Source organism: Agelaius phoeniceus, chromosome 21 (assembly GCF_051311805.1).
Source record: "Agelaius phoeniceus isolate bAgePho1 chromosome 21, bAgePho1.hap1, whole genome shotgun sequence".
Lineage (NCBI taxonomy): Eukaryota > Metazoa > Chordata > Aves > Passeriformes > Icteridae > Agelaius > Agelaius phoeniceus.
The window spans coordinates 11,040,512-11,062,376 of record NC_135285.1 but is presented as its reverse complement, the minus strand read 5'-3'; the positions used below and the strand labels follow the sequence as shown (position 1 = coordinate 11,062,376).

At 47.9% G+C, this 21,865-nt stretch overlaps 2 protein-coding genes across 12 annotated transcripts in view; one reads left to right on the top strand and one right to left on the bottom strand.

Moving 5' to 3' along the window:
- Nucleotides 1-18,959, bottom strand: part of PBX3 (PBX homeobox 3) — a 102,276-nt gene extending 83,317 nt beyond the window's left edge. Inside the window, exons 1-3 of one of the 8 annotated variants that reach the window (XM_054646442.2) lie at nucleotides 18,839-18,959; nucleotides 17,789-18,376; nucleotides 16,874-16,947 (exon numbers count right to left, since the gene is read on the bottom strand). In XM_054646442.2, coding sequence (XP_054502417.1) covers nucleotides 16,874-16,947; nucleotides 17,789-17,985 — 271 coding nt within the window. In that variant the 5' untranslated portion in view covers nucleotides 17,986-18,376; nucleotides 18,839-18,959. Of the gene's footprint in view, nucleotides 1-3,666; nucleotides 3,807-16,873; nucleotides 16,948-17,788 lie in introns of those variants that run through there. The other 7 variants (XM_054646443.2, XR_013184965.1, XM_077189332.1 and 4 more) reach the window with 7 other exon arrangements.
- A 2,220-nt stretch (nucleotides 18,960-21,179) lies between these two features.
- Nucleotides 21,180-21,865, top strand: part of MAPKAP1 (MAPK associated protein 1) — an 80,181-nt gene continuing 79,495 nt past the window's right edge. For 3 of the 4 annotated variants that reach the window (XM_054646386.2, XM_054646389.2, XM_054646384.2), the window contains exon 1: nucleotides 21,198-21,293. The gene's annotated coding sequence lies outside the window, so the exon portion shown is untranslated. Of the gene's footprint in view, nucleotides 21,294-21,865 lie in introns of all 4 variants that reach the window. The other variant, XM_054646388.2, reaches the window with a different exon arrangement.

The following is a 21,865-nucleotide window of genomic DNA, read 5'->3' as shown; positions in this document are numbered from 1 at the left end:
TGCTGCACCCCTGTGCCCAGAGCTGCTCCTCCATGGGCCAGCTCTGGTCGCCATCCTGGGCACGCTGCTTCCTTCCTTCCTTCCTTCCTTCCACAGCCTAGCAGGATCCCAGCTCCCTTCAGCCCTCTGTCCAGAGCCTCCCACCCCCTCCCTCTACGCCGTTTAAAGTAGACCATTTATCTTTGATTAAATTATAAATGTTTGAGCCCAGTTAAATCTCACAACTGAGGGATCTGGGCGAATGTCGTCTTCTCTTCCTCCCCTTTATCCTTCCCAAACACATCACACGTTCCTGAGGAGTTCTGCATTATGTCACTCTTCAGTATATAAAATAAAGGGCAGGCATCTAAATCAGATCCCTGTTCTTCCTTACTTGGGATGACAGCACAAGCTGAACACTTTTGGTGGTTACACAGTTTGCCAATCTGCCACTGCCTTAAGATACATAAAATACCAAATTTAAGACTTCAAAAGGGTGACTCCATTTATGTCATCGTACTCGAGAAAAAGCAACATTTTCCAATTTGAAAATGCTAGGGGAGTGTGCAGAGGTCTGTGAGATGTCCCATACTGCTGGGAAAGTGCAAATGTAACAAAGGTTTCATGTTTATCCATTCAAAAGAAGAACCGTATTTTTTTTTTCAATTATATGTTTTAAATTGGACACAATCTGCCATAGTTTCTAAACCAGCAGAATTAAAGGTCTGAAATCCACTGCAACTTCTAAAAAATCAAAAACCATTGGAGAGGACAAAGGCAAAGCAAGGGCTGTTGGCAACAACCTCTTCCAACTTGAGTCTATTTTTGCAACTTTAGACATTAAAAAACCTGTTTGAAGATTAAAAATGCATAAAACTTGCAATTGACATTTATTTCCTGGAAAACAATCTATTTTTTCAGAGATGGTTTTTCCAGAAGATGATAAACTCCTTCTCCTTATGTTGTGCCTTAAGACATCATGTGCTTTTATCCTTTAGCAAAATATGAACCAGCTCCAAGGCTGACAATGCCAAGAACCATGACAAAATGGATTATTAATGAGAAACTGATCTCCAGAACTCTATTAATTTATGTCTTCCTGTCGGATCCCAAAGATGTATCAGCCCTCTCACTCAAAGAAAAAAATGCCAACATTGTACTTTGTTTTAAAGTTCTGCTTAGATGAAGAATTCATTATCCAAAGCAGTGTTGTGTTATTTCAGGCTCCTTGTAGAATAAAGATTCTTTATCAAATAGCTTAAAAAGCCACTGACAAGTGTGAGGATCTTGCAAAATATATTTACATCAACAATTCAATGAGGAATCTTGGATTTTTAACCTTTTTTTTTTTTCTTTCCTCAGCAACACTCCTCGCCTTGTTCTGACCTCTCAGCACTTTGGAAATGGAGACCATGAAATTCCATCAGTAAAACCTCAGAAAAACTAACACGATGATGAGCTTTTGAAATTCTTAATTGTACTAATTATTCCACTGAATATAACAATCTCACACGTAAACAGAAGAAATCAAATTTCTTCATTGAGCACGAACAACAAACAGACAAAATATCCTTTTAAGCCTCCATGAAAAAATCTATCTAATCTGTGCTTATCATAATATTTATGAAATAAAAAACAGAGAGAAAAAATTGCTGTAATGTACTCTGGATGACCTCTGCTTGTGCGAGAGAATGAAAACAGCCTTTTGCTTTTCAATCCCCATCAAAGTGGAGTTAAAGGAGGGACAGCATTCCCTTGCTCACTGCCATTAATCATTGCTTTCTTCAAGCAAGTGCGTATTAATTTCTGTCATCCCAAACATCATCGAGTATTGTTACAGCACCGTTCACTCCTCATTCAGCACCAGTTGTTACCAGTTTCCCTACACTGAGCAGAGACAGGGTGAATCGTGTGGATTTCAGTGTTGGAGGCCTTTATCCCTGGGGTGCTGACACCAATTAAGCCATTTCAAGAAGAAATGAGAACAGGCGCAGCCCTTGGCGGCAAGGAGAGCTCGCACCCAGGCCTGGCCGGGTGCCACAGCTCCCGCTCGGAGCGCGGGCACCGCGTCCGCCCGCGCGGGCAGCAGCGGCGGCGGCGCCCAGGAACCAGCCTGGGCTGGGCCATGCTGGGCACCTCTAATCCATGGCTCTCACTGACAGAGCCGAACCGGGAGCGGGGCACGAGCTCCTGTGCCTTTGCTTCATTGCAGCACTACACGTACACATAGCACTAATTACTGTGATTTTACCATTGATATGTAACAAATACCCTAAATATGAAAATTAACTGAATCTGCCTGATTTATAACATTGTTCCAGCTGTCCAGCACCCTGCATTGCCAGCCTGGCATCCCCTTTCATTTGGGAGTCTCCAGGAACTAAAAAAATTCCACATTTCAATAAAGGTACCTCAAAGCCTTAAAATCAACACGCCTAATGAATTTAATTAATACCATTTGTACCTTGCTAAAGTGTATGTAAGGATTTATCAAACTCTCTGGCAATAGTGTTGATTTTTTCTGACCACTTTAGACCCAATCATTCTCCTTCTTTCAGACATTTACATCTGCTTTTAAGTTTTTATGGTTGCCTGTTGGCAGGCAGCAAAGTGGAGCTGTCGATGCTGCTGCAGAATAATGCAAGGTTTGTTATGAATTAAATATTAGAAACCTTAACGCAGCGGCCAATAAGAATTATTTGCCTTATTAAAGCAGCAGAAGACGCTGATTAAATTTTCATTGCATTGCAGTCTTTTTCCCATTTCTGCTTTCAATTCATCATTCTAATGTATGAAAGGCTTGCCGAATAATGGCATGGGGACTTAATTTCTGGAATGCAAATATGGCAAAGAAAATACCATAAATACCCTCCCAGAAAACATTAAACAGTCAGTTCTAATTAAGTGAATACTAACTAAGTAAATATTCTCTTAAAGGGGAAAAAAAAATCAAGATATCAAGAATTCCAAGAAGGAAAACTCTAGAAATAAAGGCACAGAAAAATTAAAGGGAGTTTTGATTATCTGGATTTCACAGGAGGAAACTAAGTATGGTTAAACAATTGAGTTTTCAGGTACTCCAAGAAATTTCTGTGTTTATGAGTAAGTATCAGAAGCCCCAGCCGTGTTTTGATTAACTGCGGCTGCAGTTGGTGGGTGCTGTGAGTAAATCCACTCCGGTGCGTGCCAGCTGTAGCGAGGCTGCTCCAAGTCAGGTGATCCAGATGTGTTAGTTTTATAAAGCAACACAGTGCAATAGTGCTCAGTGTGCTGGTCTGGCACCCAGGGAAGCAGAATTCCTTCAGGGGAAGAAGGCTCTCGGGAGGGTGGCCGGGTTGGCACTCGCACAGCAGCGCCGGGAAAGCGGCCACACTAAACCTGCATCCCCGTGTCCTATCCTGAAGGTTGTTCACGTTTCTGCCTTAATGTGCATCAGGAAGAAAATGAACTTCAAGTATCCATTTCCCCTAGAGAAAATCTCTTCCCTGAAACTCTGCAACTAATGAAATGGGGATCTATAAATAGCAGCATCATTACCATGAGAGCACTTGCTTTGTGCCCGGCTCTGCCTCTGACCCTCTTTACACTAATAACCAGTGGGCTTCCATTGCATTCCTCCATAGGATGATCAATATTAGGACAGTTAAAATGTGATGTACATTTAAGCCACGGGGTGTATTTACTCACCGGCTCGCTCAAACGCGGAGCACAATGCCGCGGGTCCTGCCTCTCCCTGCTCACCCATTCTACAGAATTCCTTATTGTCTCAAACGAGGAGAGAGCTGCTCTGGAACTCCTCTGACGGTACCAAGACGCACGTCGTGACAAGACAAAAGCCATAACACACCTGAAACGTTCCCTGATGAAATCCCTCGATGAACCTCATTAAAATGGTTACTCCATTCCAAATATTATCTACTGAGGCACCACTGCAGTAAACTCTTCCTAAATTGTGCAAGTGAGCATTTAATCAGGGAACGCAATGGTTTGGAAGCGTGGTTTAGGTCTAGTCAAACCCCCAGTATTTTCCAGTTATGACGGATCCTTTCCAAAAGTTAACCATCATTTAATTTCACTGTGTACTGTAAATTCAAATATCCTAAAGGACAATGCAGTTTGTGAATCCAGGGTAAAAAGGAACTATTTATTAGTTGCCTATGGAATATTCTGCTACTGCGTATAATTTATTGATACTGAGATATTTATGCTGCCCTTCATTAAAGGTAAATATTCAGTTACATTTGCATCTCCCATATACAAAGAGTTCAATTGTTCTGCTAATTTCATATCTCTTAAAATAAATATGATAAAACGTTCCAGTGGGTGGATGAGTTTAAAGGCTTTTATTCTCTGTGACAAAATTATTGATGACAACATATCATAAATGGCACTTACTCCATATACACATGTCACAAGAAAATGTAAAATATTAGAACAGTTATGCATGCAGGAACATTTACTTTTTAAATGAAAATATAACATCCCAATTTTAAAAACCATGTGGTTAAATCAAGAGAATGCATATGGAGAAAACAGAGGACGTGAAATTCCACACGTGTTTGTGCTGATTTTCTTTTTGCTTACAGGTACTACACAGGTACTCAAATGTGATTGACTTTATTTAAGCCACAAAACACTGAGTCCCCCAGCAAAGCCCAGACAAATGGCACAGCCACACACAGCTCACAGCGCGCCGCCGACTGCTCTGGCTCCCAGAGGTACTTGTTCAGTGGCATTTTTTTCTCTGTTTGTTATCACCCTTTAACTTATTAAATATTAAACCAGCTCAGAAATCTGCATTTTATATCAAAATCAGCAGTCAAAGCCAGTAAAATGTATTTAGAAGATCCTGCGCTGGCCAATCGCGCTGGTGTGACTCCAGAGGCTGCACCTCTGCTGAGCACACTGTTATCTGCTCCAGACAGCGGTGGGGGATGTTTGGAACACGCTCCCAGGATGAAGACTTGCGTGTTCCAATCTTGTTTAAATCATCCAGACGTACCTCTGAGAGCCTAAAAACGGGTTACTGCAAATGGCATGGGTTTTTGTATTTTAATATGATTAATATTGTAAGACACACAAAGATATATGAAAGCAAGGATTTAAGAGAAATAAGCTGAGGAAGTAAAGCTTGTAAAATGCAACCAACACCCTCTGAAAATACCAGGCAGCAAAAGTTGCAATTTAAAGGAAGTAACAGCAGAATTCTCAGCACATGGTGGGGAGAGCAATGGCATTTTTACTGGGGCTGAAAACCAGAAGTGTTTGCTGATCTGTGCCAGCAGCTGAACTTTCAGGCCTACTTGTAAATAAAATCAAAATTGCAACTTCAGGTCCATGGATTCCCCTTGCCGTGGGCCTAAGGCGGAGGAATAGGCAGGAGCTGGGCGCTTCCCAGAGCCGGGATTTGGAGAATTTCAGAGTTAAATAAAGCAGATTTGTAACTGGCAGGATCCTCTCAGCACCGACGTGGTTCTTGCTCTGAGGCAGCCGATGGAGCAGAGCTGCTCAGCGGCACTTGACAACAGCAGTGCTCCCACAATTGTAACCCTCAAATCCAATCAATCCTTGCTCTTTGCATTTCAAGCAGCTCCTGGCTGCCACTGCCTGAAGATAACTATTTTACCACCTCTGTCATGCCTAATTAACAAGTCAGATGTACAATTTAGAAATTTTGCAATTAACCTGCTAAAATATTGCTGGAGGATGCTAATTGTTATGCCAGTTGCCATAAAAGCTCATTTGCATAACTTATGTGTGAAAAACAATTATGAGCGGCGTTCACAGACGCGGTCCACAAACTGCTCCTAGCTACGGATGAGAGGGCCACAAAAACACTTAATTCATTGCCCACAAAATTATGTTCCCCCTTTTCTTAAACAGCATCTGTTTTGTGAAGCCATATTCATAGAAAATCCCCAAATCAACAATTAGGAGCATATGTAAATGTGCGATTACAGTTCTTTTTCTTCCATTGACAAGTTCCCGCAGCCGTGGCGGCGCGGCGCGGGGCGGTGCGGGCTCCCCGCGCCGGGCACTGCCCGGGAGCCGCCAGCCCGACGGCGCCCGCGCCGCTATCGCCTCCCCGCAGCCGATCACTGGGGGCCACTTTAACAACAAAGAACCTAAAGTCAATTGTTTCTCCAGTGAATGGGCGTCTGTTCTCAGCATATATTTACCCAGGCGTTCAGGGCAGATTTTTACCATTAAATTGGAGGCTGTAGAACATGGTTGTTGTACAAATATTTACATTAGTGCTGACCACAGCCTTATTGCGGCACTCGGAGAGAACAATATCGGCAGCTCCGTCACCCCGGTTTGGAGGCCCGAGGCCCGCTGCCGGCCACAAAGCCGGAGCGCCGCTCGCCCTGCCCGTGGCGCAATCAGCTAATTCCAGCGGACAGCAGCCGGGGCACGGCACTTCCATCAGGCCCCACCGTGTCACAGTTCTAGGGCGGGAAAACAAATGTGCGGTTTGTGTTCCGTGGAAAACAGGACACGGACTCTGTGTGATTTTGGGTCTCCTTTCAAACAGGCAGTTCACTCAGCAAGGGCTCCCAGCCCAGTAAACACGACTAAACTAAAGGAGAACTTGAGTCTGGAGCCCCACAACACACAGCTGTGCGGTTCAGCACCGATGACATCACGCCGGGACACAGCGAGACGATGTCACTTGCACCTCTCCAAAATATTAGAGATTTAAAAGTTACATAACAATCTGGGTGATTAAACAGCAGCTGTTATGATAATCAGTCAGTAAAAGGAAATGGATTTGTTTAGTGTTAGCAACTACAATATTATTAGATGCTGGGTATATTGAAAGGAAGAAATATTTCCTTTATTGAACACAAAACACTATAAATTTAGGTAAACCGAAATTAGTTCATGTAATACACTGACATCCAAGAATTTATGTATAAAGAGTCTATCATTTAATTTTCAGACATTCAATTTCTATACTTGGTCACAGTCAAAAGGTCAAGAACCAACAAGTCAATAAGTTCCCAAGCTCCATATTGATATCACGTCACTGCCCTAACAAGTGGAGGGGAAGCAAGAAATAATTCACAAAAAAAAATCCTCAGCTGCCTTTGGAGGGCAAATCTCCCCCAGCGTCCCATGGCAGCGCTGGGTACCCAGAGAACTCCACCAGTGCCAAACCTCCCCAGCCCTGTGGCTGGAGGCATCGGGCAGGGTTGTGGTGCCCACACCCCAGCGCCCACTCTGCCGTCCTCGGGCTTCCTTTCTCCTCTTCACCCAGTGCAACACAAGAAAGAAATACGAGGTAGAAAAACTGATAGTTCCCACTCTATTTGAATAACAAGTGAAATCCTAAAAATCCCTCCACTGCATGTTATTACCAAGTGTATCTCCAGGTTTTATAGTGACAGGACTATGCTATAATTTCTGAGAAAACCTCGGCATAAAGCTCCATAAACCCAACCACTCCTGTAATGTATCACCTTATCTAGTGCACAATCATTTCCACAACTTTTCATGTTAGTATAATTTGTACAAAAATGGTAATAAATACATCCTTGAAGTCAAATAAGAATCATTGCACAATCTACTGTAACTTGTTCTTACTAGTGACAGTCAATCACGCTACCAGGATCTCACATGAAAGAAAATAAGCAAACATTTGGGTGTTCTGTAATTACAAACCTCGCTAAAAGCACGCTTCCTTCTTTAATCAACAAATATAAGAAAGTGTGTCTGGCACAGCCTTTTGAGTGTGCCAACATGCCTTGAACAGCTACTGAACAAGGAGAGCACCGATCCCCAGCAACGGGAGCAAACCTTCTCCTTCTGTACTGAGCAAGCCAACCACCAAGGCGCGAAACCCTGATATCCTTTAAGGAAGGTCTAACCATGGAGTAAAAAAACATTCCTGATTAAAGCCAAGGAAAGAAGAAGTCTAAGGAAAGCTTAATTTCTTCAATTCCAGGAGGTAGGACTCATCTGCGGCCAAAATGGAATGAAGCAGATACTGTAAATTTACCTCTGACATAACAATTCTAATTAAACCAAACAGTTGATAAAAATATTCCTTTTTAACACACAGCACCAAGTCAACACAACCTTCACAAAAAATCAGACAGATAGCATTCCCATTTTAGAGATAAGAGAAGCAAGCTCTGGCATTCAGTTCCATGAGGCGGTGGCCGAGCTCGGGGTGTGCCCTACCAAGGTCACCACATCCCTTACAGAAACTGGGGAGGAAGGTTCCTTCCCCAGCCAACAGCAGCACCAGGACTCAAACCCGCAGTGCCAGGATTTCCTCTCCAGCACCATCTTCTCCTGAAACAACACCATCAGGGGTCTACTGGTAAAGTTAAGGTCGGCTTCAGAACATTTTCATTACTTAGTTCTTTTGTTCAACAATCTGAAACCCAAAATGAGCAGCTGGAGCCCAGCAACGCTTCCTTTTGCTGCCTGTGAGAACTGACTTTGCAGTGTCGGGTGATGTTTTGTTCCTTCCAGTATCAAAAAGGTTCCCTATGACAACTAAAGTTTTGGATTATACATTCCTGATGGGATTCTTTGGGCCAAGCCCTGGGGAGCTGTCGTGCTTCCCATGAGAAGGGCCCCGGCCCCCGTGTGGGGAGCAGGGCGGGCACGGCGGGCACGGCGGGCACGGCGGGCAGGGACCCGCAGCGCACGTGCCACTCGTCCTGCGCCTCTGAAACCCCCGTGGCTCCGCGGAGGCCGCCGCGCTTTGTGTCTCATGTGCTTCATGTTAAAGATTTCCCAACAGTGATAGACTTCAGCTGCCAGGATCAGGGAGAGCATGTGCATCCAGCATGAGCAGCCCCCACACACAGCTCTGGGCCATTTTTTTATCCTTTTTCCTTTCTTTTAAATAACTATTGGGGCTCATAACAAGCACTGTCACTACAGCACTGCTCCCCTGATTGACTTTGCGACAATGATCTGTGGAGGAGATGGGCACTCAAACAGCCACTCTGCTGCGCTCAGGCAAAGAGGACTAGAAAGGCTCGGGTTGGGTTTGCTTTGGGTTTATTTTTTGCTAAATTTTTGTTCCGTTTCCAGAATTACTTCTCAGATTTTTTAAAAAACAGTATTGCAAAACCAAAACTAATCACAAAACTGTAGTAAAGCAGCTGAGAGGCTGAATGAAAACCACACATGCACACACACACCAAAACTCCAATCCTCAAAAAACAAAGGGAAAATTGAACTCTATCAGAACACCTCATCTTTGAGCCATCCTGGAGCATCCTGCTAGAGCAGAGGTCTCAGCACAGTGATCTTATGTATCATATATGCTCTAATAAATAGGTTCAATGAGTTGAGTTAAGGGCAGGGTTTAACTATTAACTCTAAATTCCCTCACTCTTATGGCTGTAAGTCAATCCCTTAATGTTACTTTAACACAATTTCTGACAGTTGAATAAAATCTATGGTCAATATTACAACCCCTTCTTTCCTAAAGGAAGGAAAATACATGTGTGATTTGCATCAGAAATGGTGGGAAAGCTGTGGGTGAGTGGGGGTGACAAATGTCCACAGCCCTATTGGCCAGGAATCCGAGCCTTCCATTTGCCTTCAGCTAGCCGGGCCCTCACACCAGCCCTCAAAACAGCACAACTGGCAAAACCACCTCCACACAGGTACAGCTCTCAGCACAGCAGCTGGGAGCAGGCAGAGACATTAGAATACAAAGCTGTAAGATATATCTAAAATAATCCCACAAAAATCAGATGACACAAAGAATTCTAATACTTTCCTTTTGTTAAGATACAGTAACTGAGAATACAATGAAATTCTTCATGTTCAGTATCTCCCATTAGATCAATTAATATTCAGAGAAAGGCTTTAACATGAAGTTTAAATAATCATAGAAGGAGAAAAAGAACCACCAATGTTCTAGAAGCTTCTCTAGACCTTTCAATCAATTTTATTTATATGCAAAACCAAGAGAAACTCAGAAAAAACAAAGCTCCTCCTGATGCTAAAGCTCTCAATTTACTGACAGGCAAATGGCTTCATGCTGCCACTTAATCTCATTTCTTGCATAATGCCCTCTAATTAGCATATCAAAGTGAATTAATACTTCTAGGGCATTAGCAATGGGAAAATCTGCTCCAGGCTTCACAATAGCAGTTAAGCAAGAGCCAAGAAATCCTCAAAAACACCACAAACCACTTTGCATTGCAAAACTGTTCAATTTATTTATCCTCTCTCTCTAAACACTTTTACCGCACACTGTTTTACTACTGTTCACCAAACAAAATGATAATTGCCAAAGTTACCAGCATCTGTAATGCCTGTTTAGAATCTTAATTTAGATTGTGTACTTGAAGCTCTCTAGATGCTTCCATTGACCCCGTCATACACCACAGGACATAATGGAAAACTGTTGTTCTTTTAAAAAATGCCGTCAGGATAATATTATTAAATAACCTTTTCCACTTACAATAAATGATTAAAAATTAAATAATCTATGACAAAGCCACCTGCTGGACAATAAGGAATGAGAGATTGGCTTTAAATGTTGATGCATGACTGAAGTATAGCAAAAGGGTTTGACCTGTAAACACATGATCCAAACCCACCTCCCTTCCAGGTGATGGATTTGTATTACATGGGATATTCAGTGATTCACATTGTTGCAGTCCCTGTGACTGTGCAACACGCATTGAACTGATCATTAACAAAAGAACTGAAACACCTCAAAGAGCATAAAATTAAAGTAAGTGCATAATGATTTTTACTATATGCTTTTATGCAAAACATGCTATTTTTATTCAATTCCTGATGCAATAAACACATTTGAGCTGTTACAATCAGAGATCAGAGCTTTTCTCCTTTAAAAAATGTTTTTAGAATCCACATTCAATCACAGGTCATTTTGCAAAATATAAATTGTAATTTATAAACAAGGTCTAAAAACCCCTGAAACTTCATCACCTTTGGGCTCTGCAGCAGTCTTTAAAAATAGAAATAGACCACTGAGGGGAAAAAAAAACAAACACCCAAACCCTACCTCCCAACACCAGTACTCCCACCCTAAGCCCAGGAAGGGCCTGGAGCACCAAAGGAAGGCCAATAACAAAGAGTAGAAGAAAATGCCGGGGGGCAGTGGGGTTTTCTGCATTTCTGTTTGCAACACGGAGGGGGAAAAAAAGTACAGTAACAACAAAATAAATTATGCTGGATATTTATCTGGCGCTTCGAGCCTTCCTGAAGAATGTGCATTACTGAAAAACCCAGTGTTGAAGGACCAGGCTGCATTACCTTTCCTATTTAATTCCCCGCTTCCTCCCTCAGTCCCGGCAGCACGATGGAGGAGCTCTAATGTCCAGCTGAGCTGCACAATTCATCTGTTTGGCTGATGAACTACTCCAACTCTATAAAAGCATGAACTGTAAGAGCTGACAGAAACTTTAATAATTTATATTAAATATTGATGTGAATTATTTACTCCATTCACACTTAAAGCCAGGAATTGCCTACCGGAGAAAAGCAAACGTGACAAAAGGTCAACACGCTGGTGAGAAAAGGCAGGCGGTGTCAGGCATGTGTTATCTGAACCATGCTGATCACCTTGATAAGCGAAGAGCATTAAACATGACTGCTGAGCAAACAAACAAAGCATTCTTCTCGGGTGTCAATCGCGGCTCCGGCAGCTCGGGCTCAGCGCGGCGCCCGCCGCGGCCGCGGCTCCGCTCGGGGCTCCGCTGCTTTGGGCTCCTCGCACGGAGCCGCCTCCGCGCCCGCCGCCCAGCGAGCACCACCGAGCGCCACGGGCCCCGCGGGCAAGGAACGGAGACACGGCCCAGAACACGAGGCCACGTCCACACCGGACCGCCACGCGCCCCGCTGCGGAATTATTAACACAGCCTTCGTGCGGATTTAAATATTGCCTTGCATTTGTAACAATTTAGAGTGTCTAATTCTGCTTATATTTGTCTACGGTAGACTGCAAATATCATTATATTAATGCTTCACACAAATCAATGTTTAAATTGAAAAAAGACAGCATAATATCCATATCATACAATTTTACCATTGAAAGCTGCAGGAACAGAGCTTGATAAATGTGTTAAATCCAGGGAAAAAAAAAAAAAAAAAAAAAAAGACTGTTTTGCATTCCCTACATGCCATGATAATAATTTATCTCTGAATGCAAAAATTCCTTAACTTACAACAAGCATCCTAAAATACACCACACGGTAACTGCTATAATTTGGTATTTTCAGATAAGCAAGCAAATGTGTAGAATTCAAAAATAAATGGAAGGACATGAAAGACAGCTATAAAATAAAATAAATAAAATAAATCCTTTCTCCTGGATAAATTAGTATTGACAAGTAGGGCAAAATTTATCCCCTACAGTGGGGGGAAAAAAAATCTCTGGAACCACTAATCCCAGTACTCAAGGTGAAGATGGATATTTAAATGCAACAAGGAGCACCAGCAATAGGAAGCGCTGAAGGTAAGGTGCAGTCTCAGGTTCTGTGAGACAAAATACCACAAATTTCTCTCATGTCTATAATCACCAAATCGCCATTTTCTCAACTAGAGAAGTGCCCTGGTAGAAATCCACCAAAGAACCAGGCTGCTGATAATGAATGTGTTGGAAACAGATGACCAAATGACAACCAAGACACTTTATTCAATTTATTTTTTCCTAGTAGGACATTTATGAAGAAAAGCAATGTCATTGCCATAAGGACAGTGCAAACGACCAAACGTTCTGCTGCACGGCATCATTTGTAATACATCTGCTGGCAATTAAAAAAATACATTCAAAAGTACAACCACTGGGTCGGTGACAAACCTTGGTACTGAAGCATGAGATGGAAGCAAAAGCTAAACAATTTAAGCTGAGCTGGATGCACATAATGCCCAGCACTGACTTCTTCAGGTAGTTAGGGAACAACAAAATATGTATTTAGCAGCTTGGAAAAAAAAAAACAGGACTGTACATAAATATTTTAAAGAGCTAAAGTAAGTAACAATAACATCACAGCTGATATTTAGAAAATAGCCAAGATGCACACACACACTCCCACACACACCCACATATATGTATGCTGTCAGTGCCATTTCATTGTTCCATCTGTGTCCTCTCGTGCTCCGGCAGGACTGAGGGATACAGTGGATTACTGAGAGTTGCTCGCACTAAAGCCTCGCTGGAAAGTTGCAATGTTGCAGTGCAAGGGCAGAGTGCTGCGCCTGGCTGCTCCAGCCCCGCGGTGCCCACAGGGGCTCACATTTCCCTTTGAGCGTGCCAGCAGGGCAGGCTGCTCCCTCCAAGGAGTGCCCGGCCGCGGCTCCAGCCTGCTCGCATTGACAAGGGGCGTTCCTGAGCCCGGCCAGGTCATCAATAAGGAGCTTTGCAGCCAGGCGGGCCCGGTGCAGCCCTTTCATCGCAGGGACGGCAGCGCACGGCCGGTCACGGCTGTAGCAATAAACATAAAGGTAACTTACACGGCAACAGCGAGGATCAACCCCGTGGCTAACACGCGGTTTGTCCGGTTTCCAGAGCTTTTTTTATTCATTCTTTAACACCAAAATCTATGCAAGGGGAGAACGTTCTTAATGAACATTTTCATCCTCTCTCTTTAGACATAAAAAATAGTTGCAGCAGCCCGAGCAGCCGAGCAGGCCTTTCACTTCCCCTGCGGACACCTCCTGCAGTCGAGAAGTTCATTAAGTTTTATGATCTTCCCAAGTCAGTCCTGCTTATAAGCCTCACAAAGGCCACAAATCTGGCAAACCATCATGTATGCCATTAGGCTTTACTAGGAAATGAATGCTATTTAGGGGTGGTGGTGACAGTAAATTCGGGGTTGGTTGGCAGCTATCATTGTTGCTGCTGGACTTGGGGAAATAAATAAATAAATAAAGAACTGTAGATGTGTGCACCGTTATGCACGTGAATTCAGACATTTTCATAAATGTGTGATCCTGTCTCTACAAATGACTTTTAAAGACAAAAACCTAAATTATCTATCGGCACAGTCCAGGACCTAATAATATGTTGCTCCATTGGGAAATAATTGCAATTCTCTAAGACATTTTAAAACTACAAGAATTAATATATTTTCACTTCTTTCTCCACAAGAATAACCAGGACCCCAGGTTGAGCAACATCCTGGAGGAAGCTTAATAAAATCACCGGTCTGTAGGTGTTTTAGTCAGTAAAAAAGAGCTATTAAAAAAAAAACCAAACAATGGTGCAAATCAGTTTTTGATTCCTTCTAGCAGGACGTGGGGAAGCGGAGTGTGGCACAGGTATGCAACAGATGTGAGCGTGTGCCCAGTGACACCTCAGGGACGGGCAGAGCACAGCCAAAGGGAGCCAGCGGCTCCTCACTCGCTCATCTTCCTGTTTATTGGAGGGGCTTCGGAAGAACTCTGCTATAATTTTTCTTTGAACTAATTAAAGCCAGAGGTGGCAGTTTCTTTATGAACACCGTGCTACCTTGTGGTTGCCTCTCAGAATACACACAGCTATTAATAGCTGTAAAGCACTTAAATGTATTATGCAGCACTTTTGAAAATGTTAAAATGTTAAAAAAGAAATGTCAGGCTAAATTCAGTAACTCAGTGATTTGCTTTGTACATGGTAAATACCTCACAAGGAGAAAAAATAAAAATCTTCAGCTCCTGACCCTGTGTGAGGCTTTCAGAAATGAGATGCATCCATTAACCCTTGCTGGGAAGTGACAGAGTGGCTCCATGCAAATTGAGGATTCCTCCTTGTGCTCTCTCCCATCCAGTCTCACAAAGTCCTTGCTGAAACTACTGTACTGAAACTACTAAAATGCAAATAAATACATAATTCAATATAAAAATTACTTAAATATCGCATGACTTGTTTCTGAACAGATATGACTTCCTCACCTCTGGAGGAAGGCAGTGATGAAGCCATCACAGCAATTCCCACACCCAGGTAAACTTTGGTTCTGATCAGGAAGAATTAAACACCAGCACACGACCCCATGGGAGGCAGGTTTAAGCACCCCAAGACAATGCAGAGCCCTAGGTGGAGAGGGGGACACCTCTGCTTTAACTGCATCTCAGACCCTTCCTCGAGCTTCCAGTTTGGAATTGTTTGAGCCATTCCCTCCGAGAACAGCTTCCAGATAACGGGCTACAATTTATTTTCACGTTTTCTTTGGTTTAGCACACTAAGTAAAGCCTGAATAGACATTTCACCTCAACTGGGAGACCCTGAGTGAAGGTCCCCTTCCGGGAAGAGTTTTTGGTGGAGGTGTGGATCCATCTCCATCAATCACTCAGAGCATTAATCGTGTCCCTCCCGTGCTGCGGGGCTGGCAGGAGCTCGCCTTTGGGCAGGCAGACGCCTTCACTCTTTGTTGGTTCTCACAAAAGAGAGATAACTTGAAAACTTGCCCGACTTCTTGCAGCATAAATGCAGGATCCCAACTTACAAGTTATCACTGAAACACCCCGAAAGGTTTCAGACCACAGAGCCTCTTGTCAGGTTCCCCCTCGCCTGCGAGACGGCGGCGGCCTCACAAACACCCTGTGCCAGTAATCCCACTGCTGAAAGGACTCGGGCTTTCTTCGCAGCTCACCTCTGACATGTGGCTGACTACACTTGCCTTTCAAAACACTGAGGCTAAGCCCTCTGCAAATAAAGTGACCGCGGGACCTACGCCTGCCTCCTTAATTGAAATGTGCCTCCTGCAAATGTCTGAACACCGAGGGCAGGTCGCTCTCTGGCTCCGGAGCAGGACGGGCAGAGAAGTTTAGGGCAAGGCAGGAAACAAACACAAGCCGAAGGAAAGGGGTTACTAGCCGGCCGAGGTGGAACGTAGGTAGGTGGGAAGGGAGAGGGATCATTCCCCTTATCCCGGGTAATATAATGCAACATAAAGCAGAATCAATCTTAATATTCACAACACAGTCAATACCCTAGTGCTTAGCTGTCAGCAGGAACTGAAGTGGATCCCCGGTAGCAAAGAAACCCTTGGACATAAAGCACCATAATTCACAGAGAACCGCTCACTCCGGGCTCCACGGCTCAGATTTGCAATGATTTCACGTTGGGTTGTTTTCATCCAGGTTTATTTTTTCAGTGCGGAATTACGCAGAACGTTATTGAGTATCACATAGAGCTAAAAAGCCAGGCAATGGCTTAAGCTATATGTGAATAATTGGCTATTCATTTTTATATCCAGTCATAGTAAATGTTTTTGCTATTGTTAAATGTTTTTACTATTGTTAAATGTTCTTATTCTCGCTAAATATTATTTCCACTAAATGTCCTTGTTCTCATAAGACAAAGCAGAATACTTTGCGAATTTTCTTCTTTAAACAAACAAACAAAAAATTCTATAAATTCAGTGATGTGAAAAAATTGCAAAAAAATCTCCTAAAATGCCCACAAGAAAAGCACGGAGTTTATTCCTGTCGCGTTAATGAAGACGAAAAAAACCCGCACTTTTGAGATGATTTTTGATAATTTTGGCGTTTAAAAACCCAGCGCCCGGGAGGCGCCGGAGCAGCGCCGGGCACAGGAGCGGGGTCGGGGCGCCCACGGCGGGGCCGCCTCGGGTTCGGCTCGGCGCCCCCGCCCCTCACGGAGCTCCCGGTCCGGTGCCGGGGTTAAATCCCGCGGTCACACCGCCCCGGCATGTCTTTCACACACTGCCTGACGGTAACACGGCAGCGCGGACGCTCCGGGGCCCCGGGGGCCGTGAGGGGGGACCCCCGCGCCCTTTCACGGCGCTCCCGCCGCCTCAGGAGCCGCCGGGTGCCCCCGGCCCCGCGGGGCTCCCCCGGCCCGGCCCGGCCCCCGCCCCCGGCGGCGTGAGGGGCGCCGGGCCCGGCGCGGCGCAGGCGGGAGCGCTAAGATGGCTGCGGCGGCGGCGGCGCGGGCGGCCCGTACCTGTTTTCTCCTTGATCTCGCAGAGGACGCTGAACAGGGCGGGTTTCATCCTGTGGCAGTTCAGGGCGTGTTTCCTGCAAGAGAGCACAGGACAAGCGGTTAGCGCCGGGCTCCAGCAACATGGCGCCTTCCCCAGCCCCGCGCTGGGGCCGCTCGCCCCCCGGCCGGGGGTCCCGGGGCCGCGGGCAGCGAGGGCCGGCCGGAACCTCCCTCATCCCGCTTCGCTTTCATGCGGAATTATCTTTGTGCAAACACCGCCCGAACGAGGGGGAAAAACCACCCCCCTTGTCCCCGTCCTGCGATATTAGAACTGATTTATTAAGGAGATTGGGGAGAGGGGGGGGGGAGGTGTGCAGAGTTAACATTGTTTTTGTATTTATTGTGATTTAATACAGCCAGGGTTTGGTTTGGGTTTTATTCACACACACACACCCTCTCCTGCAGCAATATCTGGTCAGATTTATAATTCATCTGCTGCCACTTTGAGACAAGAAAAGAAAGAAAGAGGCAAAGTTGTACTTTGAGGGATGGCTGGACAGACAGACGGATGGACGGCGGCGCAAAGGCCGGTATCCACCGGACAGTGTCCAGCGGGAACGGCAGGGACCAGCCACAGCCTCCCGCGCCACAGTGACGGCAGAACCATCGCACACTTCTACATTTATCATATCTATTTTTTTTTTTTAAGGAAAGAAATCATTAAATAGCAAAAATAGCAACTTGGCTCTGCCTTGGCTGCTGGTAATTTCTCTTACGGCCCCAAGAAGTTGCTCTTAATTGTGAGACTCCGGGTCTCTGCAGAGGAGCAGGAAGGAGAGAAACAAAAACCACACACACACACCAAAAATAATTTAAAAAATAATAATATTAATAATAATTTTTTTAAAAGACAAGGTTTAATTAGACGAAACCAACTTTGCTTGTGCCTCATCCAGGCTTTGGTCAGTGATGGTCATGATCTGATGGAGGATGTCGCCGATGTCCTGCTTCCTGCCGTCGCCGTCAGCCCCTTCGTGTCCGTGGGGAGGCGGCAGGGCCATGCCCCCCTGCACCGAGTGCCCGGCCAGGTTCACGCCGGCCAGAGTCTGCAGCATCCTGGACTGATCGTCCATGGCTCCGGGCCGGGCCGCGCTCCGGGCGGTCACGGCAGCGCCTGCCCCGCTCAGTCCCAGTGCCGCGCTCCTGACCGCGCTCTGCACACACACCACGAAAAAAGGAAAAAAAAAAAGAAGAAGCCAAACAAAACAATAACAAAAAAAATGTAGTATTTGTGTTTTGACCGGATCTCAGCTGTTTATTCCACTCTCTTCTCCTTCCCAGGGCAGTAAATCACTCTCTTCTTTAGTTACAATCTTCTTTCATCATCATCATATTGGTGCCTCGGATAAATGAGCTGAGCAGATTTCTGTGAGGTTTTCCTGGTACAATCTTCCTCCAAAGATTTTTTTTTCCTTTTTTATTTTTATTGTTGCTTTTTATGTCTTTCCCCACTTGTCCAAAAATCTTCTTTGCAAAAAGGCAAAATTAAAAAAAAAAAATTAAATGCAAAATCAAAAAAACTCGCTTTCAAATCCTTCAGAAGTTGGGAGGGTGCAAACAGCAAAAACCACAACAAACCAGCGAACACCCCCACCCCCAAATTGCAACATAAAAAAGCCAAGAAAACACAATCACAGAGGGAAAAAAAAAATTAATCGCCCTCCCCCCCAAATAACAAACGATCCCAAGTCTGTGCACGGGGGTGAGACAGCAGCAATCAAAAGTTTGAACTTGTGCAAAGAAAAGAGCGGAAATAACGGGGAAAGAACTGTAAAAAAATTAATTACACACTCTCTGCAAAGCAATGTGCAAAAATATCGGCCCGCCGGAATTTATGAGCCCCGCGCCCGGTGCCCGCGCGTGTTTTATGTTGTTTGATGGCCGCTCCGGTGAGGGATTGACAGGCTGCCAACGCCACTCACTCACCGCAGACGTGTCACCCTGTGAAGGAGCCGAGCGGCGCGCGAGAGGGAGCGGAGCGCCGGCCCCGCCCCGCCCGCCGGCCCCGCCCCGCCCGGGCTCGGCCCCGCCCCGCCGGGCGGTCCCACCGCCCCGCCCCGCCCCGCCCCGCGCGGGGCCCCGCCCGCCCCGGCCCGTGCGCGCGGCCCTCCCGCCGGGCCCCGCGGCGCCCGCGCTCCCGGGGCGGGCGGGAGGCGGTGGCCTCGTGCAGGAGCGACGGTCGAGAAGGCCAATCGCTGTGCGGGGGGTCGGGAGCTGGTGGCGGCATTGGCCAATCGGCGCGCGCAGGATGGTGTCGTGCCCGCCCGCCCCGCCTCGGGCCCCTCTCCCGACTAAGGAACTTATGATTGGGCCGTTCGAACGGCGGCGTGGGTGGGGCGAGAAGCCCGGGGCCCGCCCCCGTTGCCGTGGTGACGGCGGCCCGGGCCCGCGCGGTCCCGCCGGGCCGGGTCCGATGCCTCCGAACTCCCGGGGGAGGCCGGGCCCGCCCCGGGGCCGGCAGCTGCGGCCGTGCGATGGGGCCCCGGTGCCTCCCGAACTCCCGGGGGCCGGGCAAGGCCGGGCCCGCCCCGGGGCCGGCAGCTGCGGCCGTGCGATGGAGCCCCGGCGCAGGATGAAGGGTCCCGGGCCGGTGTGCCGCGGCCCGTGCCTTGAGCGTGTCCCCGCGGAGAAGCTGCGGAATAGAACAGGAGCCTTTGGCACAGCCCACGGCCCAGGCCGTACGTTACCGGCGTCATTGCAAATTATCTTTTTGTAAATCTGCACAGAACCGCGGAAATGGGAAGAGAATAAAGCACAGGCACCAAGGGTAATTACGAGTTCATTCTCTTAAGAGGTTACCTGCAGGTAGCTGCCAGCCCTCTTCAGACTGTCCTCACGTCGGACACTGCCCCGTTCGCTCCAAATTCCTTCAGTCCTGGTCCGTTTTGCTCACACGGCTGCCCCCATAGAGGCCTCGTAGGGAAGGCTGCTGTAGGTGCGATGGACAGTCACAGCGGCACTTAAACCATCCTTAATGTGCTGAATGTGCTCTGTCCGTGACGGACAATCCCGGCGGAGCCATGCCCAAACTCATCCTCTAACCTTCCTGGTGGTCTGGCTCATGCCTCAGGCTTGGCATGGGCCAAGCAGAGCTCCCGGCTCCCCCAGTCCCAGCTGGCATCACCGTCCCACACTGTCACTCAGGCCCTGCATGTCACAGGAACCCTTTCACCAATGGCTGCGGTCAGGTGTGGCTGGTGCAGATGGAGATGGCTCCTGGTCAACAAATCTGTGCTCTCACTGTCCCCCCCATGCAATTAGTGAATTCATTCACATTTCAATTACTTTACATCTTAATTACTCCACCATTGTCTGTCTTGAGCCAGTGAGTTTTCAGGGTTATCCAGTTTTACTAAGAATGCTACCCCAAAGGCATTTTAAATTGGTATTATTGTGACTCTTTCACCAATGCATTTGCAAACAGGACAGGGCTCCCTGGCCCTGCAGGGACCTGCTGGGCCTCACCACATCGGTGGAAAGCTGCTGTTCTGGGTGATTTTTTGTACAGTTTTAGAAGGCTGAGTCCAGAGCTCTGGCTCTGCCAGCTGCAGCCGGGCACTCCCTGTGAGATGCCCTGTGCTGGGGCAGCTCCAGCTCCTGCCCTCGCTCTGCACTGCCAGTCACTGGTACCTGCTCCTCACAGGCCCTTGGTGGCACTTGTGCCATGCTGTCCACTGTCCCTCTCAAAGGCAGCTGCTTTTTGATGTGTGCAACTGCTGAGACGCGTTAGCCTTTCCTCAGGGATTTTAATTAACAAGTGTCCTTACTTCCACAGGAAATTGCAGAGGCTGTGCCAGCAAGTCTGGAAAGGTGACAGGGACACACGGCAGGGAACAGGAACCCTGGGAACAGCTGGGAACAGCTGCAGCTCCAGGAGGCCGCGGGTGTGGCTGGGCAGCCGTGCGGACACAGCCCGGAGCCCCGGGTACCCCAGGGACGCTGCTCAGGGCCTGGGGCAGCGCTCGGTGCCTGTCCCGGGCAGCAGCGACCGTGTGTGGGGTTCATCCCGCTGTGTTTGTACACCGAGCGCTACCTGCACTGTGCTTTTATTGGAAATAAAATTGTAAATAAAACTGGTGCGGTCCCCGTGAGAAAAGCCTCCTGTGTGTGTTCGTGCGGCACCGGCTGTCCCGGTACCGACCGGGGCATCACGGGCTGGGCGGCCGTGCCCACCGGAGCCCGTGACCCGCTCCGTGCGGCCGCACCGCCTCCGGCCGGGCCGCTCCGCGCTGCCGGTGCCGCCGGTGCCGCCGCCCCGCCCGTTCCGCGCCGTCATTTCCGCGGCCGCGGCGCTTCCGGGTCGCGCGCGGCCCCGCGCCCGTTCCGCCGGACCCGGACCCGGAAGCGGCTGCGCGGCCCCGCGGCGGCGGCGGCGGCGCCGGTAAGTGCGGGGCGGGGGGGCGGCCGGGGCCGGGCTGCCCGCGCTGTCAGCCCCTCGCAGGCCCCGCGGGATGCTCTGACCGCCGGCGGCGGCCGCCAGCCCGCCCGGGACGCGGCTCGGGGCACCGGCGCTCTCCGGGCGCGTCTCCCGGCGGCGCGGCGGGAGCAGCGCGGGGCGGGCGGAGCGGGGCAGGCGAGCGGCCGGCGGCGATGGGTGGCGGGGCCAGGTGAGCGCGGCGGGGAGCCCGGGATGCCCCGGGGCAGCGGGAGGCACGCGGCTGCGTGCGGGCTCCGGCCGGGTGCCGGTCGCTCCATCCCGGTCCCGTGACATGTGTCCCTGTCACACGGCCCGTGCCCGTGTCCCGGCCGCACGGAGGGCTCTGCCCGCCCCGCTGCTCCCGGCGGCGCTGTGGGCAGCATCACGCCCAAATGCCGGTCTGGACGGGGCTCCCGGTTCTGCACCTGCCCGCCGGTGCCGGCAGAGCCGGGAGCAGCACCGGGGGAGCGGGAAAGCCGCCCGCGAGATGCAGCAGGGAGTTGATTTCGGTGCTAGCGGAAGTTTGGAAATTGACT